This window comes from Perkinsus marinus (assembly GCF_000006405.1).
Source record: "Perkinsus marinus ATCC 50983 genomic scaffold scf_1104296958234, whole genome shotgun sequence".
NCBI lineage: Eukaryota > Perkinsozoa > Perkinsida > Perkinsidae > Perkinsus > Perkinsus marinus.
The window spans coordinates 839,029-864,206 of record NW_003206847.1 but is presented as its reverse complement, the minus strand read 5'-3'; the positions used below and the strand labels follow the sequence as shown (position 1 = coordinate 864,206).

Sequence of the window (25,178 nt, the reverse complement as noted above, 5' to 3'; positions counted from 1 at the left end):
ACCATAACGCCAGCAAATCAACCACAATCACCATTTTTCCATTCCAACTATTACTTTCTCCTCAATGCTCTCCTTATTACCATCATTACTCTTCTTCTCCTCAATACCCTCCTTATTACCATCATTACTCTTCTTTTCCTCAATACTCTCCTTATTATCATCATTACTCTTCTTCTCCTCAATACCCTCCTTATTATCACCATTACTCCCCTTCTCCTCACTATCCTTCTCATCAGGACTTCCCTCCTCCACAGGTTTCTCGTCCTCAGCAGCAACCGCCTTCTCCTCTGCAAGGGCCTCATAATGCTCTAGCAGTCTATTGACCAGCACAGCCTTCGTTCCCGACACCGGCAACGTAGCGTCCTAAACCACCCATGTGCTATCAAACCCCTCCCCCCTACTCGATATTACTTTCAGTTTGACTTTCAATTCGGCCACCTTCAATGCCTCCAACTCCTCTCTTGATACCATTACTCTCAGTCAGTATACCAAAAAAAGAGCTGTCGTCGCTCCCCACGTTGAGACAATCAACACAACACATCACGATCATCATCATCATACAGTGAACAACGTAAAGGCTCTCAAGCCTAAGCTTCCTCCGGTAGCCACAACGGTCGTGCCACTTTCCTGCCAAGACCACTCACCCAAGCGTCACTGAATGCCCAGTGCCCACCTCTTTTCCAATTCCCCCGTTACCGAGCACTTCATCATACACCATGATATCGGCACCAAGGGATGACCTGCTCGCAACCCTCCTACTCTAGCGGATCTCACAATACGTTTTTACCATTCGCACTAGTAGCCATCACTACACCTAGACTAGCATCTGTACCCGAGGTAGTGAGAAGGTAACTCCTGGAATCTCCAATAGACAACTGAAACAACCAACAATGAGAAAATTAACCCCGTCAACTATCATACTAAAACCAGAATTCTTACGGCTGACTACACGAAAAGTCCTCTCCAGATCAAGAGCCAAGCCTCAATATCCGATTCCTCCTCCTCCCCTCCAACATTCCCGTTCCACCCCCAACCTACAACTTTGCACTTGATAAGATCTCCTGGTCTAAAGCAGTCCGCTATAGCCACCGCGTCAATATCATAATACCGCACGTCCTGCACTCGAATGTGGCCGCGGTATCTTGCCGACATATACATTCAACAACAGCGGAGAAGCCATAGGAGGTACCCACCCGCAATTATTGGGCCGTCCAGCCTGGTCAGCGACGATTATACACTCCGCCTTCTGCGTAGTTATTCTAGCCACTCTGAGAGAGATCCCTGGTGCGATCCCCGCTTCGGACAACGATTTACCTCGCGTACACTACATCACCCGCAGAGGGAGGCACAAAGGGTGCCGTCGGACTATCTACCATTACCTGATAAAGACTGTAAATACCTTGTCCTCGTCAACAATCACTACAAACAACATAAAGAGGTAGCTAAACCTATACAAATCGTAATACAACGTTCACTGTGAAAACTGGATCATGATCCTACTTGCCTGTCATAGTCGAGTATACAAGGCTTGGGTGAGAACGTTAAACAATACCGTCAACAGTCAAACAAACAGAGCTCACATGGGAATAATACTTGTGAGTTAAAGTGCTGCAATTATGCGTAAAAAACTGACAGCAACTATTGATTTCTCCCTCAATAACTTCCTATCCCCTCCCATTACTACCCTATTATTATCCACCTTGACTGTGCCCATCTTAGCACTAATATACTGCCCGTCACCCAAGGCCTTCACCCCCGATGCAGCAGTGACTTCCGCTCCCTCCGGTACAGCCACCAAGTCGCCGAAACTCACGAATGCTCCTATTCCTGTTGCCATGACGGACTCAAAACTGCTCGGCTCAATAACCCATTGGAATACACTCAACTCGACACGATCCACATTATAGTGGACAAAATAATAATCACCACCGAAACCGAAATGATAGTAGAGGTAGTAGTCACAATTGCACTCCCACCAGGTAGCAATACATCCACGAGCTGTAGTGTGTAATTCTACTCCGTCCTCAGGCCAAGTAGCGGTATATGTTGGGCTGGTTCTCATCACGCTCGAGATACTCTCTCTCGATTAAGTGCTCAATCCGCTGCTTTATGACCTTAGGATTCGGCCTGAGCTCACCATTAAAATTTCACCGCGCCACTAAATTATTCTCGAAACTCACTTGAAAAATGACAGTTGCTCGAGCACTTCCGACACCAACTGCTGATGACTGCACGTCTTCCTAGTTTTCATGATTCGCACAATCGCGGCCTCAATAGAAATCGATCGATCCTCTTGCACTCGCTCCGCCTTATGGGTTTCGTCCTACCATAACAACAACAATACTTCCAGACTCCAATTGGCCCAAGAATACAAACCAAAGCTCAACAAGAAGAACACCCATCACACGGAACCGAATCCGAGTTTATCAATAATGCACCTATAACTCAGTTTCAGACCCTCATGTCTGTTTAATTTCGTGGCGCGTGACGAAAGACATACCTGAGCCGGTGGCGGAATCTTGATCTTCCGTTGCGGACACGAGAACTTCGGGTTCACTCGGAACTTCTCCTCCACATCGATAATTCTCGGATTCGATCCCGACTTCTCCAAAACCTACTCCCATCACTCCCACCATCACAAACAAAAGCGCACGCCATGGTGATAGATTCTTCCTGTTACCTTATATCTCGCAATACTCAAGGTCGCCAGTAATTTTTTGCATAGAGTATCGTCACCACAGCCTGTTGCGGTATGAATCTAATCGTTTTACAGCATAGTGGCAATACTAAGCGAATGATGGCCCTCACCTCCTGGAAGCTGATCCATCCTTCATTATCACCCCCATGGGCTGCTGGGTTGTTGAATAGTAGCAGAATCAACGCCTGACAATTTCCGGTTATATTCGCTCCATTCTACTGTTTCATTTACCTGGAGTGTACTGCAATGAAGGTCGTGCTTTCTCGAACCGAATCTCGCGCCCACAACAGCTTGGCCTGCTATTACGAATGGGCAGAAAACGTCACGCGCCACGAAATTCACTTACCGAGTGTGTGAATCCACGAAAGCTTGCGATGCTGTGTTCTGCCATTGTAGAAGTCAGTAAATACACCCAAGCAGCGCGTCATGGGAGCAGGTAGTATCACATTGTCGATAGGCTAAAGAGAAACAAGAGTTACCACTTCCGTCTCGTATCGAGAGTCTCGATACCATAATGTGACACTAAACAATACAAACGCTTTCGTATGCAATATAACAACATATTGTGCCATAAGGGCACAGCAAATCTCTCAGAGGATCCACGCGCTAGACCGAACCCCAGGTCTTATTCCTGCATTTTCGAGGAGTCTCAAGCTGGTTCAATTTTATTACATCGAGGATGAGCATCAGCACTCCACTAAACTCAGAGGAAAAGACGCACAATGTGAAGAGTCTGTTTCGCATGCTGACATAACTTCTCACCCACAGCTCAAGTGTGCTGAAATTTTGTATAGATGTGGCAAAACTATTTCTCATAAGAAAATTCAGGCTGTTCACATCATCACACCACCTCGGAGTGGTGATATCGAAGCCATCCGGCTACGAAACCCGCAAGTAAATTATTGTACATCCCCCATCGGAATGACCATTCACCTTACATGATAAGTCGGCCAGAATCCAGTAGTCAGAACCGTCACAGAAAAGTCGATACTGAGCATCAACAGTTGAAGGCAAGATGGCGGCGCGCGAGACCGCCTACTTATCGTAGTCAGCCTGAGAGTCTCTGTGAGAGAGATACTCCCTGAATTGTTTCTGCATGTCCGCCGCCAGCGATATATCAGTAATCATTCCCTCCAGCTTCGACGTGAACTGTGCCCTATTCAAATATCATCCCCCATAGTCAATGTAAGCCATACCATTTCTTACCCACATTTCATCTTCAACTTCTGAATAACATTCTTCTCAGCTTCATCACTTGCACTAGTATCATACCTACAACAACACCACACAACCAATAGCTCTTTCTTAGTGCATTAACGACGTCCTTCATGAAAGTCCACAGACCCATTTGATTTGAAGTCAGACAATTTCAGAACTTTACGGTAACACGTATACCATTTAGTAATCTTTCCAGAAGCGGGGCCGCTATACCCAAGCACTGTACTATTCAGAGGTTTATACAGGGAACGGGGCCACTATGCCAAAGATATTTCGTCAATCGCTATCAGAAATCCTCGATAACAAGAATTCAGAGCCACCCGCGCAGCCTCGAACACTCTACCCACAATGCTGATTCCGTCAATCGGTATCAGGAATCGATATTATCATCATAGTTCTGAGATTTTGGACGTATATCCTGGAAGCGGTTCAATATAACCCAGACTAAACTATAAATAGCTGAACCATCAGGTCAGGACATTAGAGCCACCCGATGTACCGGTCCTCATCAGTCTCTCTAATTGCGTATTACAGTAGGCGTTTCGCAAGCTGATTGCGGTATATCTCAGCAAACACATCCTTGTCTGTTAAGAAAGAGAACAGATCCACCAACTTCGACATAAGAGCATCCACCTGCTCCTCTGAACGCTTCTCGCCTATTATTCAGATATCCCAAATTGCCAACAGATAATGCCACTCACCGCCTCTCCTCAGCACTTTATCACAGAAACTGCTCATCATGGCTGCAATGCTAAATCGCCCCAAATCACGATTGATGAAAGTCTCGAAGGCTGAACAGAACACAGTCCATACAAGATAGACCAAGGACTGTCAGCCGAGGCGAAGTCACCTTCCTTCAAGCTCTTCTGGAATAGGCCGTCTGATTGGAAACATTCAGCCACAATAGTCTTGAATCTGCCACAAACAACACTATGCGGCTCAGTACTTCACCCCCTATGAGCGGGATTCTGCTATCTTCAATAGCACCGTAACCACAACATGAAAAGTATGGCATGAGTATGAAAAGTATGGCACAACACGAAAATTAGGCATGAGCTTTAGATATAGCAACTCTCAAGGAGATATAGGGTACCGACCATCGCGTCCGAGACGACACCAAGATCAAACAGAGTGAAAAAATCAGAGAAAAACTATGAAAAAAATTGAGAGCAACGGAGTGTAAAAGGATACCGACCCTCTGTGTAATAGACGCCAGTAACTCACCTGTCATGCATATCAATGAGCTTCTGTACGAAAGACGGGTCTGCTAAGATCTCCGCTTTTGCTTGTGGGCTCGGCTGGGGTCCCAATTTCGTCAGCTGGTCCAATAAGGCATCCACCACGCTGTTACCCAAGTCCTGTACGTATTGCCTGAACACCAACACAATCATGCTCAAACACTTTCCCCGCGTCCAAAATTAGCCCCTTAGTGTCCGCATTGAGTATATCACGATGCAATCCAATCTACGCAACACATTACTAAGTAATGATTACTGGGAACTCTACCATAGGCGGAAAAGATACACCTCAAGTACACGGCATTAATACGGTACGCTACGTCATCTTGCGATCTCCTAAACCTATATATAATAAAACGTAATTCAAAATGAGATTTTCCATTATCATATATTTTTTATTAGATTGTCATCATTCACTGATACGCATGATAAGAGTGGATATCAAATAATACAAAACGTCCCAGAATCCAATGAAATGTAGCTTCTCCCTCCCAAACTAATCAAGCTTGAGTTCTTGTCCAGCATAGAGCCTAGGCTGAGTCAACGCATCACCACTAGCTTCACCGGCCACTCAGCTAGTGCATCTCACATTTCGATGCTATGTCAAAAGATATGGGCCATTTATCGTTGTAAAAGGTAAGCTCGCCCATTCACCCCATATTGTTCCACACCATGTACCCTTACTACTTGAAGCTCGCGGCTATGGGCACCAGACCGTTGTTCACCAACCCGAACATGCGCCAAAGACGAGACTAACACAAATATTAAGTAGACCATAACTCCATCAAATCGTACCAGGTCCTCCCTCCTGTCATTATCAAGCATCCAAGTAACGCTCGTATCCTTCTCCAAGGCTTGCGACTGACAATAATCCACTAACTGATTCCAAATCTAATTCTTAAGGAAGAAGTCTGATACACAGTAAAGATGGTGTGAAAATTAAACTAGGATCACCGGAAACAATGATGACACAAAATCTCACATATATGACCGCAACCCCTGATTACTATACTTACAGACAAAAACTATAATTAACCATAAATCACTAACGTTATCCTCACACACTCCAGAAGACACATAAGCGTCATATCTTACCATAGTGCTCGCCAACGTCGCCTTGATCACAACATTTTTAATTTTCTGCATGGATGAGGGATGCAAGTAGGTCTCTACTCTCTTCTGCTCTGAAAGACAATAGCCCAATTAAGCTGTTGGCTTGCGAAAGAGACCGCAACTCGCCCTAATCTTCAACTTGAATATAAATCAAGGCTAACTGCATACTATACACTACCTCATATCGAGAATAGCGTCAATTACTGTCAGAGACGAGTTCCTCGTTCACTAAATATTCCAGTAGGCTAAACTTGAACTTGCAAAAATTCAAATAATTTAAAACACCAAATATGCACCTCCCAACTCTACTTACCCGCCATCAGAGCCGACTCAGTCTTCACCAAATACTCAGGCAAAGAATCACTAACGAGCCAAGCCTTGGCCTGACGCTCGTAAAAACGCTGAACAATACCGCAATGGCCACCATCCTGCGTCAACTGAAGTGAGCTATTACAGCAGTCTCAGGTAGAAGGAATTCTTCCAGCTCTTGTTGATATACCCACAACGTACTGAGTTCGTCGTTACCATGACTCGGGGCAGCTCCCAGGCTAGGACGGTTACTATCAACAACAATAACGAGAGAGTCGGTTCATAGTACGCGACCTACCTAGAAGAACTGCTACTGCCTTCAGCGGCGCTAGTGGATCGACTTGCATTGCCAAGATCAAACAACATGTCTACGATCCCTCTCAAAAGACTCTGCTCAATCTCAGTACCTAACACAGTGAGTGCACAGTGAAAAACTATAACCTTCTCTAAAGGTACCACCTTCTCTTTCCTTATTAATCATCTCCAATATAGCTGCCCGACATCTAGCAGGCACATGACCATGGTCAAATGCGAGAGTCTTGAAAATAGTAACGCTTCGTACGGCCAAAGTATCAACAGACTGCAACTTCACATAATATCTACCATCTTAGAGCCTCCGAGCAAACGCTAATACTCCTCTTCTCACCGGTCGAGGTAAGTGAAGAACCTTTCCATCCATTTGCTATACAGCTTGTGGTTATTCCATCGCAACAGGAGCTCTTCAAGCAACGGTTTGCCTTCAAGCCCTTCTATTCTCGGTACAACCTAAAAAGTGCACTCGACAGGATTCGAACCAGGGACCATCGCCTACTCTCCTCGTCACATAGGACGACATTGACTCGCCATAACGCTGATAGAGCTCCTCAGACCAGTTGTTCGGCGAACGCTGAGTGCACATGTTGTACACAGTCCTAAAAATGCCAGCAAACTTCACAAGCTCGATCTGGTTATTCTAGTACGTGTAAAGCTGAGCGTAATCACCAGCACCAAATATACGAGGTGCTTTCCCTTCCACCTGTACTACGTCCTTCGGTACCTCTCCAGTGTCCAAATAGTACCTTCCCGACATACCAAGGTGATACCGCACCCCGCTCACATCGTGTCACCTACTCAAGCTTATCAATCGCCTTTTCTCGAATGAGTGTCCATCCCTCGTCTAAAGGAACAGTCTCTCCGTGAGCAGACATTTTGGAAGAACACGATCGGAACAATGACAATCACAACCCCTATAAGCATTAATTCCACTAAACGCACACATCAACATAATAATCACTATCCTCACTCAAGTACTGATCCCAATACACTCAACGCGGCCCCCAAGAAAACAAAGGGAAACCAAACAACTGCTCAGGTACATGAACAAGTCCGAAACTGATCAGAACTCGTAGCTCTGGAAGTCACTTGTCAAAGAGCCAACAGAGCCTCAAACAAATGCAATGCGGGCTCGACTAGCGTAGCAATCCATTATAGTGACGAGTATTCTTATAGGCATCCTTCAGAGTGAACGACGAGTATCAGTCTTGGGCCGCACTTGTGGCATTCCCATTCAGATTTTCAGGCATGGTAGTGAACAGATCAAAGTGCAGTCTGCACTGTGCGGACGACTCAACTTGATGATGAGCTGGGCTCTTGGACCATTAGATTCCCCATGCATCCTTGCTCTGAAAAAAACTAAAGTCATTCGCCGTACGGTGTAAAATGTGTCGAGTCACTTCGCGCGAGCCCGATTAATCTGTATCGCGCAGGATCCCACAAGCCGGGAGCTTAACAGGTTGTCTCAAATGGCCTTTTCGAAAGGCAATGTACTATCATCAATGTCGTAATTACCAACACGGCGTTAGTCAACGAATTCAACACATGATTCGCCATGGCTGTGCACGCGTGCAAACTCTACACAAATGGGAATCGGCTTTCATACAGAACCGTTCTGTCAGAACATGGTGACATCGAGCTCGTTCTTGCTGGTCACCTAGAGCGGAAACTGTTGTGGAACAGAAGTAAGAGCAGCACCGAAGTTCGTTATCGCTGAGAACTCGTATGGTGGAAACGACTACCTTCATCGCCGACGTCAACCGATTAGTCAGCCAGGCCACAACCTCCAGGGCGATTCGCCATAGGCGGCTCTGCCGTGCAAGATGTCGAGAGTCTGCTGTACTGTTGCGAGGCCCGGACCAGGTGATAGTCCTCGCTGTTATTCCTATGCAACTCGACAACAGTTGCAACAGCAAAAGTTGCGAAGCAACTATCTCTCAGACTGGGAGGTAGTTGCTCCCAGCATCTTCCACAGGCCTGAACTACACCCTGAATCTTCTATCCGGCCGGTGCACTCCGTTATCGGTGGCTAGCATGCTCCCAGGAGAAGTTTTGAAGCCCATCATTATATCATTGATATTATCTGAATGGGAAAGTAGTGTCACTGCCGGATTAGAGGAGCTTGCGTCTGATATTGAGGAGTGTTGCTCTCAGATGTATCATGGGATACTGCGTATCCGGCACGCTAATTAACCGTTTGATTTGAGGAGCTTCAGGGCCACGCAATCCTAAGGTTGCTCTTATTTAATGCGAGGTCATGTTTGGCGGAATGGAAGACATTCAACCAGGAGCGTAGGCGAGTGAAGACTGTTCACAATGTTTCTCATTATTGTTACATGTGGCACAACTGGCCTCGTATTCAATGGGAGCACCACCAGTTGTTTCGTTAATAACAAGGAGGTTGATTCATCTGTCTCCGAAATCTACTTCAAAAAAGAATGAAATCGGAATGGAATATGTAAAACGGAAGATGGAAAATATCAATCACCAGATACCGAAACGGCGATATCTGAACTTGAAGTGGCAATTCCTGGGATAGGTCGGGGAGTCACTTCACCACTTCCCCGAAATGGTGTAGACTCTCCTCCCCAGATCTACTCAGAGTACCTCCTCGCGGTATTTTACCGTTTTATCTGTGAGCTACGGAGCAGTGATAGTTCACAGCATTCTGAGTAATGAGATAGTTTTGATGAGAAAATAATTCATTCGACCTTTGCTATCTCTCCGACCGCCCACAGAATGTGTTGTAATATCAATTCCTGATACAGTCAGCAAGGTAGCAGTAAACAGATGTTACAACATTTCTAGAAGGCCTATGTTTTCTCCTACAGGACTTTACACTATCGACAGTATGAACAACTGAGGAGGACCGAAGATTGCAATAGCATATTCAACGTTAGCGTTATTCAACGTTATTCAAAGATTCAATTGTTATCACATTCATATGCAATAACAATGCCTTTTCTCATTCTCCAACTGCAAACAGCGTCATCGTCTCTCAGTAATCATCGCGTCCCAGCACCCAGCATATTGAAACAACTCGATATAACTCTAATTGACTTCAACCGTCATCACAGTAAGCAGCAGTAGCAAAGTATTCTAGGGTGCAGTATAGCGCTGTGAGTCATATAGAATTGTTCTCCAACACAAGACTAGTCACCAAAACACAAGCACAATGGACTACAACGATTTCACTGTTTTCGTATCAGAATAAATTTAAGAATATAGGAACACGATTATTATGGCAGCACTGATGAGTCCGTATATCAACAGACGTTCGTTGATTCAAACAGAGATTAGACACAATATTTCTCTACGATTCACCAACGGTCACTGGGGAGCACCATCATGCCGTCCTCGGTGAAGGAGCTCTTCTTTGTCTTCTTCTTTATCGGCCCCGTTGAGTTAGTCTGAGCTCTTTTCTTAGCTCTGAGGAACAATTATGTACATAAGTGCAGTCCACGGAAGTAATGGATGCCAATAAGTAGCATCGATGTGCGATAGTGGCTATATAATATGTTTTTCACTTGTGTTTTTCACATCACGGGTGAAACTCCAATGTTCTCCATAGCACGATTAAAGCTCCGTTGAGGATTGGGTCTCAACCGAGTGCACCTCCATGTGCTTCAACTCACCTAGCCTTAGAGACTATATTATCCCTTTTTGCATTAAGTCTATTGATGTGTTGCGACTGCGGTAGGCGGAAGCCACGCACAACTGTGCCGGGCGGAGCAGAGGCGTTGACCTAAGAATAAACTCATCATATACGTTGATATAAGGTGTATGACGACATGGGAACCGATATTAACATCGAGAGAAATTATGTCTCACTGGCATGCAACCATCACTGCAACAAAAGCATACATGGAGCCTACAGTCCAGTTCTACACTTGTCCTTATTCGATATATCTATAATCAGTTTTCATAATATCATCGCATAAGCTCTATGTATTATATGCGAATACATAATAACAGTCAGTTGAGTTCGTTATCAAGTGATACGAGCAGAGTCATCATTATATGTGATTATACATGACGGTGTCACAATACTATGAAATAGAACGATTTACCTTATTATCAACTACTATCTACACCTATACACATTACTATCAAACATCGATTAATAATCTCCAAGGTTTCCTTCTCACCTCAGTTCGCTTCTGGCGCTTCGCTGCATCAGCATCGGCGCCAGTCTCTCGAGCCTTCCGGGCACGGTCTCGAGATGCTTGCAGTTTGTCCTTGTAAAATTGATACCTAAGGTTAAACACGCTGCCGTATATCCAGTGAGAAGATCTCAAAAAATGATATTTGCAGTTCCTATCAATGATCGCGATAAGTTTTTTCAATCAGTCGTCCAGAATCCCTCACCACTTACACGCTCCTCCACTCACACATATGCTTCGTTCCATCACCATCTTCATCAGTCGAAGGCGTTCCGACCATCTCATTCGATTCAGGATCTGCCAGAGGAGTGGTATGGCCAAATAGTCTTTCATGGAAGATACCCACGTCGTGCTTCCGCGACCACCTTGCGCCATTTACATACCAAGTCCTTGGACAACGCCTTGATATCAGGATCCACGGACGTCTTCATGATAGTCTGCGAAATATGCATCAACACACCAACTCAGATGTGCATCTTACGTTAACAACTTTTCCAATTTTAGTGCGTTTGAGGTCATCCATAGTAACCTCGACAGCTTCAAGCCCTCGCAAAGCACGTAGGACCTCAGGACGAAACTTGGTGTTCATTCGTTAGCGTTTTCACCCATCTTACATCGTCCAACGGCAGCTGAGCTCTGTTGAGGCGACGCGCGGAGTTCGTAATGAACTGAGAAGTGGAAGCATCTAAGAACAAGTCATAAAACAGTAGAAATTAACGCACATAGGCAACTACATCACTTCTGTTGATTTCTTGTACACATCTACTCCAAGTCGCGTGTAAGCATTCATGATAATTGGAAAAACAGTTAGAAATATTCCAACACTCACCTTGGGAGAACACTCCATGAGTCGACTCCATCTGCTTTCGAATTGTCCGTACCATACCATCCGTGAATCGTACGTGCACAGCCTTCTCCCAAGCAGTACTAAGGCGAATGATAGTCGGTTGGCTTCCATTAGCCTTGACTTACTTCCAAGCGTCGAAGCTCTCAAAACAACCTTCACCGTTGAGCTTGTCAATTTCCAGTAAATCCTCGACTGTACAGCCCAGCAGAACGCCGCTGAGCTGAGGAAGAGACCATATAATACGTGGGAGGGAGTCAACGACTAGGATGCCGCGTTTATTGGCCATTACGTTCATATCCCAACTGTGACGAAGTGAGCGAATTATGGTTTCAATATTCGACAAATGACACTCTACTCTACGTGCGTTATTCTCATGCAAATGCGTTGAAAAGGAATCTCTCGGCAAGTATTCATATGATTGTTCAATACGATGAGTGTATCGACATAATCGATACACACCGATAACTTGGTTAGCTTAATCGAACTCCCGATCGCCTTGCACAGCTGTGCAAAAATTTCTTGAGCAATCAAAACAGCAACAGCAATGGAGCTTCAGCCACATAACAAAACCAGTATAAGACCTACCTTATCATCGCTAAGCTCATTGAGGCCCTTAATAGACTTCCTCTGTCGCCTCAACTCCTTTACGTCCATCTCCTGGATAGAGACAACCTGCTGCTCCTCTGAGTCACTCTCCGAGTCGGATTCCGAGGAGTCCTCATCAGATGATGACGATGATGACGAAGCACTGCTGTCGCTTGAGCTATCAGGTTCGAAGAACTCATTAGCCACGATTTCTTCAGTGCCCTTGCCGATAGTGGACATAAAGACAGCTAATACGTAGGTGGGAGAAAACAAGCTGCGAATGCACGTCGGGAATCCTGTCAACTCCTCACTATCAGATGAGGCACATAACCACACGTCAGAACAGTGCGTCCTCATCAGGATGATCTGCTCGTCGACCAGATGTAGATCCTCACTGATCTCCTGCATCCCATCATATGAAAACCGTCAATTCGTGAATATCGCAACTAGGAAGAGCTCATATGAGACTGACCAGCAACTTCACAGTCATAGTCTGTGATTCCCACATCAAAGTCGATATAACAACCGAGTTCCTCAGACCCGGCAGCACTGGTGCCCCCTCTTCCTCGAATAATAAGGGTTACCCCCCCCCCCCCCCCTCTTAGAGAATCACTTCAACACAAGACGATTCGAAAGGAATAATATGGGACTGGCACCAGAGACTGCCATCACCAACGGCAATCAGGCAAACGACTACGCTACCTTCATCTCAATATGTCAACATTGACACTTGCTATTCTCACAAGCTGCTCGATAATCAACACCCAAAAGAGTACATCCTCCTCATGCCTCATGTACCATCATAGAGGACCTCGCGGCTGAGTCGTTACTCCGCCATAGGCAAGATCAGCTTCTGACCGTACCATTTACTAACAAGGAAAGAACAGCAGTTCTATGCAAATTCAGTGCAAGAGAAATACCTCATCGCAAAGTAATAGAAAAAGTCACAGTACAAAGCCACTTGAATGCCACCGCCTATCCACCCGACCCAGTTCACGTAACCTTCCGCGAAATAACGGTAAATCTGAGTGGTTAAAATCATCGCTAAAAATGACTGTGCAGTTTATTACCCAATTTATTATATAGAAGCCCCTGTAGGCTCCCATGGCGAACACAAAATTGCTCGTCAAGTTTTCCACCTAAAACTTGCATGAATATTTCCGCAATGTGAGTACCTCTACCTCTCTCTGACGCTGCAGGAGCGACAACTGCGGCAAAATGGCGACAGACTCCATCCAAATCGACATCGTCCATAGTACCTGCGGTAAACATGCACATGCTCACCTATGCTTGCTAATCAAAGTGAGGAAATTCTTGTTGATTTCTGTACACTTCTACTCAGGGTGGAAAAATATGCACATGGTCAACTACATGTGTTGGTGCCACTAGGGAAATTCTGATGAAATTTTTGGGGAATTCTTATCGGTCGTGCCGAATTTGTATGAAAGCTTTGATAACTAGTAGGGAAATTCCTGTTGAGCTCAGCTGAGGGAAGCAAACATATATTCCGTCACTCTACGTCATAAACAACTATATACTCCAAGAAGATGTCTGCGAAAACTGAGAACAGCTCGTGATAATCGGAAGCCACACCACCTCAACGATAGAGTAGTCAGCAGTGGTGATGAGGGTGAGGACGAAACACGGCGGTAATAGCCACCTGATAGTAACTTTGATGGTCAACGGGATGATAGCGTTCTTACCTGACGTAGTTGAAGTTATCAGCGGTGGCATCGTAGGTTTGCCTCACAGGGCCGCTCTTGAATTTCATAGTGTAAACCAGATACAATGTGAGTGTGATGAAAACTACCTTCATGACTGAGAACCAACGATGGTGGTATTTTCACTGAGTTTCTCTTTCCCTTTACTACCAGTATTATATAGGCTGACGTACAGCCAGAAGAGGTCCACGTATCGGAAAATGAAGACCATGGCGTACATCTCCTGCATCTTGCACGATATACCTAGTTTGTATCTTACCATGGTGGACCTAAGATACGCTCACTTACCCACGCAGCTCTTGGACTTTCGCAGTTTGAGGACGAGGAGGAGGATGCTCACTAAGTGAAGCATATCCCCGCAAAACCGAAAAATATTCATAGTGAGTGACGATCGGACGGGACTGGAACGGTGGACTCTCTATGTCGTCAGAGAGACGGGTGGGATCCAACAAAGGGAAAAACTCAAGAGTCCTGAACTGAAGGTCCCACCCTGACCTGTTTTGTATCTTTCGATGGCGACCTCAAGATACTCCGATCAAGAATCCCGTTCCCGTCCAGGGTTGGCGAGCATTCCTACTGTTGAAGATTTCACGAGTGTGAAATCCCTTTTTTCCGTAAGCCATCCATAATGTTGAATCGAAGCATTGATCGACGCACGCCCAGTCATCTCGGAGGCTCAGTTTGCTCCATAGACAACCACATCGATCTTCGAAACGATTATTGATGGGTAAAAACGTTACTAAAAGTGAGTGAAATGTACAAAGCGACATTTTGGTGAAGTTCAAACTCCGCGTCAAAAGCACAAGGTGTGATCATAAACTGAATATCCCAACACCTAATAAGTTGTTGGGTTTGTTGGGCTATAATTCGAGTAGGCGCTACACGTGAAAATTCTAGAAAATTTCCGCGGAGGGGCCGGCCAGCTGAGCTACTGGCGGCTATTCTTGCTTGCATGCACTTGCCTTGGAGTAGTGTGCTCGTTTGGCTCACTTGTGGAAGTTGCCCGGAAGCTGACATATTTCGTATCTTCCATGGTCGACCTGAAAAATATCTCTCAGTTACATTTTCAATTCGATGGGTGGCCGAAGTCGTGTATCACTGTTATCGCTTGTGTTGAGTACCATCCTCACTCGTTGAGGGCAAGTACACGATGCGAATTTCTCTGGATAAGGGAGAGGAAATGGAGGAGTCAGTGTGCTTCGCTCCGCTCAAGTTGATAACAACATTATTGTACAAGATAGTCGATGTGTTCAATATTATTCACAAGCTTGACTTCCGTTTTTGCAAACAACTGTTTAAGCTACGGTCTGCCTCTTGAAGATCTTCTGAGGACGCTAGTGACACAGCTTCCTCCAGCGACTGGTGCTGTTGGTGGGTTTATTGTGTGAATGATGAGCTAACTTGCAGCATTCGTGCAGAAGGAAAATTGTGCCGTAAATGCTGGTCCAGGCCGAATAACTTTTCGTCGCAGAAGCCAAGTTCTGTGTCGTAGTCTCTCGATTTCTCTTATTATCTTGTGTTATATGTTTGTATCTCTTAAGTCTCTACACCATTTCTTGTACAAGTCTGGCAGTAGAGAAGTAACAATGGTTACGAGCAACTCTGAAACAGTCCACAACTGTCGTTAAAAATTTAACGCTAGCCCTCAGCTCCCCTTCTCGTTAGAAGAGGATAATCCGAAACTGATCCGTTGTCCCCTTCTACCTATTCACCCCAACCCGTCTGAATGATTCGCTCCCATCATAGAATCATCAACAACAGATCTCTGTGCAACTCAACATCGTTCTCACTTCTAACTTCGAGCTGGGACTAAGTATTAAGAGTAAGTCCCCTTAGATAGCGTTCTGATGTTGGCATATTTCATACATGCCAACATAGATATTTCACTCGATCGAGACTGAATAATCAAACTTCTGATCCGAAAGAGACAGAAGACATTCAGCTTGCGCATCTGTCAGCTGTAACCGCGAAATCATGACCAGCGTGGGGACGCTAGAGGGACAGCTCAATAGCATCAACTTTGTGTACTATCACAGGAGATCTCCTAAACGGAAACAACAGCTCACATAGGCTGACACCATGTAAAGAAGATACAACTACACGGTCCGGCAGTGCAATCTCACAGGGGAGTCTTGAGGACACATCGTGAGCCGTGAAGAGAATTTAGGTGAGTGGGTTTCTGCATCCCCATAGAACTTATGAGAACTACGAAGTAAAATTGCAATGATAATAATAACCTCTTTAACAGCAAGAAGCTGACCGGGACAGCGTCGTGGTCCGAAACCAAAGCCCAAAAATTCGTCACGCTGTCTCTCGTCTATGGAATGACCGTCGGGGACCAACCAACGTTCGGGTCTGACAGAAAGCCGAGATCGCGAAATCTTTTTTAATAGGGAATCATGGCTTTGTTCCACGTTTTCAGATTTGACGAGGCATTGGTTTCACAGTCCTATCATTAGTGTGTATCGAATCACGAAAGAACGCATAATGGAGCGGGTAGCAAATGAAGCCTTTACTCGACGACACGATCCATTGTCGCATTATTATAACGTTATAAGCTCTTGAATCTACCTGAACTCGTCGCCGTCTACATATGATTTCTTCAAAATCTGTTTGACCGGGAACATTAGCTTGGTTCCTGCCTTGATAGATTTCCCCGCCACCTTGCAGTCAACTAAGGCGCTAAGTAGCATCACTGGTGGGGAAGGGTTGTGCTGAAGTGAATCGAATGCACGGCTTCATCCTATTAGCTTGTGAGTACTATGATTGTTTCCATCAAACACGCCTCTATATAAGGCATATCATGGACAGAGCTGGCTGACAGTTCCCTCAGCGAACTTGCTTCGGCTCTCGCCTTCCTCTGAACATCTGGATATTTACAGAAGTGCTGGATCAGACGGATGAGGGCCGTAGCAACAGTTTCCCCTCCCGCAGCAAGGAACCTGATCGTTAGGAACCAAATTCAGTTTAGTAGATAACTCTTGTGGCGCAAACCCCAGAGACGCACGACCCTTAGATCGTTCGTTAGGTACTTAGGTGCATCGACGCTGATATTGCTAAGGCGCTGATCGGGACACCGCTACATTATGAGATCATGTGTGAGCTCAGTTTCATCCAGCTGGCCGGCTGCACTCTGAGGGACACCCACAGGCAAAGCAAGACTCCTTCGTGGCGCCTCCTGGCTCAGACGAATGTCCTCCACGAGTTTAGCGTTCATACTTCTCCACTTGCGGTAGAACTGAGACAAATCAGAAGAGTATATCTTGACCATGGATTATAGACAAGATCGAGTTAGAGTGATTTATTTTGAATCATCTGTGAAAGCTATCATAATAATCTAAAACAACTTCGTATTACCTCTCTAACCCCTGGGAATAGCAGTCGATATAACAGCCGGTCGTAATAGAAAATTCGCGTTGGTTTCAGACTTATAGCGAATCTATCCATGATGTATTCTCTGACCTCTGCTTGAATATGCGGTGAGAATAGTGCATCTACACAAAACGTCTGCACAAATGAATATACGCAGTGACTCGCTACATTTCGAGTTCAGGGGATTTGTCTCGCCCATATAGACAGCAGCGGCTACTCTCTTACCAAGCAGGTGCACGTCCTCTACTGGCCTCCACATTACCACCCCTTGGCTGTCGGCCTCCTGTTTCAATTTACCAACCTGCTAGAAGACACAATGTATCGGGTGGTGATGGGCTGAATCTCACCAAATCTTCACCAAGACTTATAATCATAGGTACGAGTCTGTCCAAGTTCTGCTCATTGAACGGGCGTGATACTATCCGCCTATGCTTCTTCCACATAGCTCCCTCACTCATAACCATACTTTTAGATTTCGTAAAATTCTCGACGTCAATTCCACTAAACTCGCTTGGCCTTCTCCTCATAACGTCCCGGTATGTCGGTATGTCCGACACAACCAGTACTTGGTGCGTAAGTGTTCTGATCAGGAGAGTGGAAATTTGCTCCGAGTGATGCCATCCGATTCTAAATGATCTCACCTCAAGCAACAGATGGGACCGAACTTCTCTGGTAAAGCCATGATCTCTCTAAATTGGTCTTCTACCGACATGCAAGCGAGTCGGAGGCTGAACCCCATCTGAATGTGAGCCGAAAGGGTGCTTTTCGATCATATCAGTTCGACTCGGATAGGAGCGCTATGATAGGATCGCTACTGGGTAGCTGATCACTCACTCCTGGTCCGGGAAAGACTGATTTCTCGAATATCTTCCTAATGATTTTGAACAGTTGGACTCCAACTACTCCAGCCACGGCCACAAGCATGAGGGGACCTAATTTTGAGGCTGTCAAGTCGTAAGTCGAGGAAAACCCCCATTTGGAGAGTATGACGTACGCAGAGGCTCTGGCATGCTTGGTCGTGTGATACAACAAATAAGACTTACATAGCCTATTCAAACATGATAAGTTCAATTTCAAGAGTTCCAGCTTCAGAGTTGACTTCAAACTTGAAGCTGATACTCTGCTTGGCGTCACATCCCATATGACTTCTTGGTATGCGGATACCTATCTACTTGGCTATCTAGATTAATTCCCGGTTACAGACAACTTGTCTGAGACACGAGTTGAGTAAAGTAAGCTCACGATATACACTGAGTATACATAGATTTCGCCCGGGGGTACCCACCATATCGCCGCGCCGGACAAATATTGAGATATCAGGAGACAAGCAAACTCAAGATGAACTCTCCTCTGAAACCAGATCATCGGTAGACATGCCGGAATGGTTATGTTTGCGCAGAGGCCGCTTTCATGTCCACTTTGCGTTTCGATGCTGCTTCCTTCTTGCGACGGTTGGACTCCGCTGCTTGCAACAGTTCTGAAGAAACCATTCCGGTCAACGACTCCTCTAAGATACTCTCACTTGTTCGAGTTCCCGTTGCTCTGCGCTCTCGGACAGATGCCGACGTCTGAAAGACAAAGAGTTCAACGATCACGAGCATTGAATCGAACTAAGTCTGAATCCTGCTAAGTACTCACATCGTTTAACGGCCTTGTGACCGTGAACACAGGATCAGAGACCGGAGGCGGGTTGGGTCGAGGTACCACCACCTATACCGCGGAGTCGCAATACAACAGCTGAAAGGGAACAGCTAACCTGAGGTATGTTCCAGTGGGGATGGATTGCGCCCGGATAAATGAAAAGTCTCCGAGTCATGACCGTCCTTATGAGAGTACTTGGCAACATCCTTCTGATACATAGGTTGAGCTAAAACAGGAATATAATTCTTCTCACACAAGTCGGAACTTACCGGCAACGCGGGATTGTGGAACATTAAATGCTTAGCCGTAACGATCTTGGCTCCGAGAGGATCATCTGCACGCATTGCAGCAAAACGATCGCATGAGAAGAAGAAGCCGATTTTCCAGAAGAGACCGAAAACTCACGCTTCCGTGTTCGCCAACTTCGATAGATCTTGGTATCCCACGTATGGCCGACGAATCTAGCATGTATCGCATTCACGACTATGACGCTGTCAGAGCGGTTGTTGTCCATACAGCGGTAATCAACACGGTATTTTCCCTGAATAATAAAGAGGTGCTCACGTTGACGATTCGCTACAAAATTCGTCCATTACAGTGAGCAGACGAACTATAAACTGTGATAATCTGCCTATCGACAGACCTGCCGCATCGATTATATGGAATCTAACAATCAAACGACCTTGCGAGCTGCCCTGATCGAACGAACTGTACCTGCCCTTGCCCTATTCATCTTCAAGAGTAATGGCTCTTAAATTGGTATGAGGCCGAGCTGATGGTGATGCCGTTGGCATGTTTGTGAAGTCGCCTTGTATACTCCGTGGAGAACTATTATTGTTACTTTGGCTTGAACGGCTCGGCAACCCATTGGAACTTCGGTTTCAAGGGATCAATGTCGCCATGGTGGAAGGACGATTCAACCTGAGCTCAATCATCCATCCTTAAATGAAAAGATGAATATGGCTGGCTTACATAAGCCCCATGCACCCGACGTTGATGCTTCCCTAGCAAGGTTTGTTTCCGAAGGACTCGACATGAACGAAACATGAAATACAAACTAACACCAATGTCACAGCCTCAAGATGCCAGAGCAAACTCACGAGAACATAGGACATTCAGGGACTGCAATTTGACACATATTCCCCAACCCAACAAGACCCCGGGTGAGAACGGGGCAGACCATCTGACCCATTCTCACCTGAACCCCAACGCATAGGGCTTGAGGTTAGAGATGCTCATCACTATATCTAGACCCCTGCCTGCTTGCTTCACTCTGACAGCGTTGTCGACTAAAAGGCACACAAGCCCCTACGGTCCTCCAATAGGGGGAATAGAATAGACAACACTGTTGTCACAACAGGTTTGAGCAAACTGACTTTCTCGCCGTGGAATTTGCTCCAATACAACTTAAATGGAATACGCTTGATTGGAAAAGTACAGCTTTTCCCTATGTAGCCGATTCTACGTTTGACGATACCTCAGTGCACAATACGGATATCACAACCGTTCATTTACCAACGGTATAATACCGTTAGAGAGAGCTCGATGAGATCTTTCAAATGGTCCCTTTGTTGTTCACAAACTGTCACTTGCCGCGAAATTACGAGGGGTGCGCCTTTCTTTTTGCACCTTCCTGTATAACCAATTCACCCGGCGGGGCAGCTATGCCATCCCAACATACTGTACACCTTAGTATGATCGATTTATCCGGATGGGGCAACTATGCCATCCCAATAATCTCAACGTACGCCTTAGTATAATCAATTTATCCGGGTGGGGCAACTATGCCATCTCAATATCTGGACCACGTCGCGGGAGCGCCGCGAATGCGCGTACGGAGAATCAGATCCTGTAACATAGCTCACATCTAAGCTGAAATGCAGCGGCCAGGTTGTGAAATACCGTTGAGACTATAAGGTATCCTAGAACTTCGGCTCTATGGGAAGTTCTAGTCCAGCAAAATCACATCAGTCCCGCGACTATTGAGTCCCAAGAAGTTTATCGACTCGGCGAAAACACCCATATTGTGCAGCTGAGAAATGTGGCAAATGGAGCCTGTATAGCAGTGAAGCGTGACGCTTCAAGCGTCAAAACGGAAAGAAGCATAAAATTCGGAAATATTATACTGCGACATGGCGAGTTCGATGGAGCCGACCTTCGTGCAATATAGCCCACGAGAACCACGACAAAAGACCCTTCACGTCAGTTAAACCAGACCGCGTGTGATACATAACCCTATGAGAAAACTTCAGTACACGAAGGTGCCTAGGTCTTGGCGAGACGAGCCCTCGAGCGAAAGAAGACGGCACCGGATCCTAAAAGCCCCACCTTCACGAATAAATGCATCAAAAAGGTCGTTACGGCGAGTAGTAGCGTCAAGAAAATTCTATAGACAGTCGAAAAAACGTTGTTCGGCCCATCGTAGCCGAGAGCCGATATCCCCGGACTGTCATAGGGCAAGATCGCCAATGCTTCTCGCGGAGGTAAACAGTTATGCTCTGGTGATGGAATCCAATTCGCGTATCCTAGCTGCTGATAACGATGTACTTGAGGACCTAGGAAGCATCCACCAATATTACCAACTGAGAATTGGCTGACAAACGGTATCGACCCCGAAGCGAGCGACGAGCCGCTGTCACAATTGACCCGGTAGACGCAGGACAGATCACAAGGATCAACCCAGAGTAAAGCGAGCGTGAAGGCCATGAAACCGGCGTAAAATATGGTAACGCTCCAGTTACGCAGAACGGCGAAGCGGAAGGCGCCTCCATATGTGGCCATGAAGACGTGGTTGGCCATTACAGTGAACATCACAAAAACAAGCACTGCTGTATCGTAGTTATCACCCTTTTTCGTCCATTCTTGCGGCGGCACTTTAAGGTCGAGCGTGTTAACTCTGTAGTACCATTGAGAGTTCAATGGCGACCACAGGACTGCATAAGAGATTACAAGCGCCCCAATGGCGATACAGGCAGGTACCACACAGGACAGAATGGTACGCCAGCCCAGTAGCGAAGCAGTTGGTCGGTAGTTAGCGAGTCGATGAGCTGGTCCCGACAACGTCGCTGTCCATACCAAGAATATACCAAGGACAATATCGAACGTTATGACAACCCACTCACCGAAGTTGAAGTTACCAATGATAGTGACAGAGAGACGCCCAACGCTGAGTATGAGAGCATATACGATATAGTAGGAGTAAGTAGCCAGGTTGGTAGCTAGACATGCCCTACCTTCACGTATAAGGTCCACTACAGTAATGAGGCTACAACCATCACGGCATGAGCTGAAGGGTGACACCATTGAGGCCTCAGCCTGGGATAATGCCATTGCAGCATGGGCGGCACGTAAGGCACCACAATCGTTACCACCATCACCACACATGCCAACTACCAATTTATGTGATTGATACCATTTAACGACCGATACTTTATCAGACGGTTTCATCCGAGCGTACACCAGTATATCGTACCAATACTCCTCCAACTCGTCAGGTTGCTCATAGTAGAGATACCTCCACGCCCCACGGGTTACCACTAACTGATGGACTCCTTTCACTGGCGTCATCTCGTCACCTGACTCGGGATCAGACCACACCAGAGATGATCCTCCTTTATCATTGGTAACGATATGAGCAAGTAATACGGGTTTGGTATCATCTATTATACCAACCTCCTTAGATATACCAATGGCAGTCAATGGATTATCACCGGTACACACCACACTGCGAATATCCCCTTCCCGTAGCATACTGATAGCCAATGCACTATCCGGCTTAACCTCATTTTTGAAGAGCAGCAGGGCCAGCAATGTCAACGAGTTCTCAATCTCTGTCCTACTCATAGTCAACACCTCCTCCACCATATCAGCCCCGATCTCCCGCACACCCAATGCCAGTACATACATATTCGATGCCGCTAACGTGTCAGTCAGTTCCGAATAGTCTGCCGGTACAACGCGACATAACTCTCCCATACGCTCATACGATCCCTTCACCAACACCTGGACACGTCCAGTATCACGCTCGCGAACCACACAACCACTGCTCATCCGAACATGATCAAAAGGCAGCAGCCTGAGGACTTCAAGTACGCTACTGCCATCAGGTGAAGTAACAAAGGTATTATCCCCTCCGACAGAGAGGGACCACCCACATTTCTCGAGCATTGCTATATCAACCTGGTTGCCGACAAGACGATTATCGCGGAGTCTTCTGACCGTGTGACATGCAGCCAAGCCATGAATAACGTTTGTAGGAAGTCTGCTCGCGGGGTGATTACCAAAATCGACACGGTTGTCAAAACTGCCTCTCCGGACAGGGATCACCCCAGACAGTTCCATCCCGTCCTTAGTGATAGTGCCGGTCTTATCGAATACCATAATAGAGATCTTACCGGCTACTGGTATCCTCTCAGGTTGAAGGCAGAATATTTTATGATGATTACGTAAACGTTTGGCAGCTACTGTTTGACCCATAACCATCGCTACTGGCAGCATCGGGTTCAGCGACTGCAGTAGGACTACGAAAATCTGCAGAATCGTAACGATCCAACTGCCTATATGGGTGAGACTGAAGTAGAGAAATGATAAGAGCATCGCGTAGGCGAACATAATGCAGTAGACTATTGGCAGTTGGTCGTGGTATTTGAACCTACCACGCAGAATATTGGCAGTTAAGTACCGGAAGGAGGAACTCGGTCAGCCGTTTCTCCAGTCACGATTCGTAAGTTTGACTTTCAAACAATGGAGGCTGATATGGATCATCAACTCGATCACTCGATTACGTGTGAGAACGCTATACAGAAGACATCTTATATTACCTCACTGATTGGGGGAACATGACCATCCTGATGAGCTGTCCCTTGGTTGTTGAGCCCCCAACAGCCGTGACGATCATCAGAGCCTTCCCATATGGGCCAGTAGACTCCATACAAAGCGTACCTGACCACTTCGAATTACGAAAGTCATATTAATGATGACTATGTGAGCCAATATCCCTCATAGAAGTTTCAGGCCTATCTAGCTCACTATAACAGGAGACCTAGCCCGCCCTGCCTCCAACATGATTCCACACCAACCCGATAACTACCTGCATGGATCAAACTCTTTGATGTGAAGGAAGTATCGCCACTGCCAGACGAATCCGCGGCGATTTTTTGTACAGGCATCGGCTCTCCAGTGAGCATAGACTCGTTAACAACAGCAGCACCAAGTAGGATATGCCCATCGCACGGGATCTCTGCGTCGTCCACTTTCATAATGTCACTGAGAGCGACATCAGACGAAGGTATAACCGACCACTCAGAGTTTCTCAAGACCGAGACGTTAGTGGAATGATGAGCAAGTTCCGCCACCTTCTTTTGACCCCTTCGAACGATGGAAAGCGCCTTTACACCACCAGTGATAATGATTGTGAGAAACCATAGGACGCCTATATTCCAAGCACTATAACCAAGGCAGGTCCACGCGCCCATACTCTGGATCACATAAAAGAGGCTGCTGAATTCAGTAATCAGGGATTTGAATATCGATGGCACGTCTACAACAATCTCATTAGGGCCGATAAAGGCTCGCCTCCTGATAGCTTCGGTCTGGTTTAATCCACCAAGGGCTAGCAGCCTTTCTGATTCCGCCGGTGTGATATCAGTCAAGTCCGCCGCTGGACGGAATCGATCTTCCTTTCCATCATATACATAACGCATACATGTATACTCGATAAATCGGTCGCCATCATCAGTGAGCTCAATGGCTATGATACTCTTCTGGGATGCTGTTCTGAATTGCTTCATTATGCGTCGCCATTTCTTCATGACTCGACGAGACCAATTAGGCATAGGCGTCTCGTCAGGCGTCTCGTCAGGCGTCTCGCCAGGATCGGTCACAACAGTCTCATCCAGAGCTGGGATCTCCTCTTCAATGAGTACATAACTAGCGGTCGCTAGGGAAGCTTCAGGCACCATG

At 46.2% G+C, this 25,178-nt stretch overlaps 10 protein-coding genes across 10 annotated transcripts in view; all 10 read right to left on the bottom strand.

Annotated features, from left to right (window-relative positions):
• Pmar_PMAR006283 (conserved hypothetical protein) overlaps positions 1-471 on the bottom strand; it is a gene marked incomplete at both ends in the record, with an annotated part of 2,688 nt that extends 2,217 nt beyond the window's left edge. The window contains 2 exons of the mRNA XM_002774610.1: positions 55-363; positions 412-471. Of these exons, the coding sequence (XP_002774656.1) occupies positions 55-363; positions 412-471 (369 nt within the window). The remainder of the gene's footprint in view (positions 1-54; positions 364-411) is intronic.
• Positions 472-640: 169 nt separating this feature from the next.
• Positions 641-1,837, bottom strand: Pmar_PMAR006282 (3'-5' exoribonuclease, putative; the record flags this gene model as incomplete). Its single annotated transcript, XM_002774609.1, has 6 exons — positions 641-740; positions 775-875; positions 1,039-1,141; positions 1,194-1,268; positions 1,315-1,379; positions 1,685-1,837. 6 exons carry the CDS (start codon positions 1,835-1,837, stop codon positions 641-643), a joined length of 597 nt encoding a protein of 198 aa, XP_002774655.1.
• Positions 1,838-1,903: 66 nt separating this feature from the next.
• On the bottom strand, positions 1,904-7,763 carry Pmar_PMAR006281 (Cullin-3, putative; the record flags this gene model as incomplete). The annotated part of the gene is made up of 25 exons (XM_002774608.1): positions 1,904-2,127; positions 2,181-2,323; positions 2,501-2,614; positions 2,681-2,758; positions 2,809-2,883; positions 2,930-2,994; positions 3,045-3,156; positions 3,637-3,688; positions 3,738-3,854; positions 3,905-3,970; positions 4,449-4,572; positions 4,618-4,707; positions 4,767-4,831; positions 5,141-5,287; positions 5,842-5,906; positions 5,950-6,045; positions 6,280-6,338; positions 6,581-6,668; positions 6,722-6,827; positions 6,875-6,983; positions 7,036-7,175; positions 7,223-7,341; positions 7,388-7,487; positions 7,536-7,634; positions 7,687-7,763. The coding sequence occupies 25 exons, from the start codon at positions 7,761-7,763 to the stop codon at positions 2,025-2,027; spliced, it is 2,409 nt and encodes an 802-aa protein (XP_002774654.1). The 3' UTR covers positions 1,904-2,024.
• A 2,182-nt stretch (positions 7,764-9,945) lies between these two features.
• Positions 9,946-12,723, bottom strand: Pmar_PMAR006280 (hypothetical protein; the record flags this gene model as incomplete). Its single annotated transcript, XM_002774607.1, has 10 exons — positions 9,946-10,317; positions 10,524-10,633; positions 11,037-11,142; positions 11,264-11,348; positions 11,398-11,488; positions 11,533-11,616; positions 11,666-11,736; positions 11,881-11,978; positions 12,024-12,118; positions 12,484-12,723. The coding sequence occupies 10 exons, from the start codon at positions 12,721-12,723 to the stop codon at positions 10,209-10,211; spliced, it is 1,089 nt and encodes a 362-aa protein (XP_002774653.1). The 3' UTR covers positions 9,946-10,208.
• A 586-nt stretch (positions 12,724-13,309) lies between these two features.
• Positions 13,310-14,556, bottom strand: Pmar_PMAR006279 (endoplasmic reticulum retention receptor, putative; the record flags this gene model as incomplete). Its single annotated transcript, XM_002774606.1, has 8 exons — positions 13,310-13,352; positions 13,404-13,507; positions 13,554-13,622; positions 13,665-13,742; positions 14,080-14,143; positions 14,187-14,301; positions 14,355-14,447; positions 14,493-14,556. 8 exons carry the CDS (start codon positions 14,554-14,556, stop codon positions 13,310-13,312), a joined length of 630 nt encoding a protein of 209 aa, XP_002774652.1.
• Positions 14,557-16,300: 1,744 nt separating this feature from the next.
• On the bottom strand, positions 16,301-18,040 carry Pmar_PMAR006278 (cytochrome p450, putative; the record flags this gene model as incomplete). The annotated part of the gene is made up of 6 exons (XM_002774605.1): positions 16,301-16,559; positions 16,776-16,918; positions 17,353-17,442; positions 17,562-17,698; positions 17,745-17,877; positions 17,924-18,040. 6 exons carry the CDS (start codon positions 18,038-18,040, stop codon positions 16,301-16,303), a joined length of 879 nt encoding a protein of 292 aa, XP_002774651.1.
• Positions 18,041-18,922: 882 nt separating this feature from the next.
• On the bottom strand, positions 18,923-19,561 carry Pmar_PMAR006277 (hypothetical protein; the record flags this gene model as incomplete). The annotated part of the gene is made up of 5 exons (XM_002774604.1): positions 18,923-19,053; positions 19,099-19,144; positions 19,215-19,286; positions 19,333-19,443; positions 19,487-19,561. The coding sequence occupies 5 exons, from the start codon at positions 19,559-19,561 to the stop codon at positions 18,962-18,964; spliced, it is 396 nt and encodes a 131-aa protein (XP_002774650.1). The 3' UTR covers positions 18,923-18,961.
• Positions 19,562-19,640: 79 nt separating this feature from the next.
• Positions 19,641-19,883, bottom strand: Pmar_PMAR006276 (hypothetical protein; the record flags this gene model as incomplete). The annotated part of the gene is made up of 2 exons (XM_002774603.1): positions 19,641-19,758; positions 19,814-19,883. Coding segments are annotated over 2 exons (188 nt in total), but the record flags the coding sequence as incomplete, so codon positions are not given.
• Positions 19,884-21,268: 1,385 nt separating this feature from the next.
• On the bottom strand, positions 21,269-23,860 carry Pmar_PMAR006275 (conserved hypothetical protein). Its single transcript, XM_002774602.1, has one exon. It carries the CDS (start codon positions 23,826-23,828, stop codon positions 21,483-21,485), a length of 2,346 nt encoding a protein of 781 aa, XP_002774648.1. The 5' UTR covers positions 23,829-23,860; the 3' UTR covers positions 21,269-21,482.
• A 173-nt stretch (positions 23,861-24,033) lies between these two features.
• On the bottom strand, positions 24,034-25,177 carry Pmar_PMAR006274 (conserved hypothetical protein; the record flags this gene model as incomplete). Its single annotated transcript, XM_002774601.1, has 2 exons — positions 24,034-24,158; positions 24,307-25,177. 2 exons carry the CDS (start codon positions 25,175-25,177, stop codon positions 24,034-24,036), a joined length of 996 nt encoding a protein of 331 aa, XP_002774647.1.
• Position 25,178: the final 1 nt, after the last annotated feature.

What these genes read in the sequence shown, in the direction of transcription:
- Pmar_PMAR006275 (XM_002774602.1), bottom strand. Translation starts at nt 23,828, where the DNA reads ATGTTCGCCTACGCGATGCTCTTATCATTTCTCTACTTCAGTCTCACC.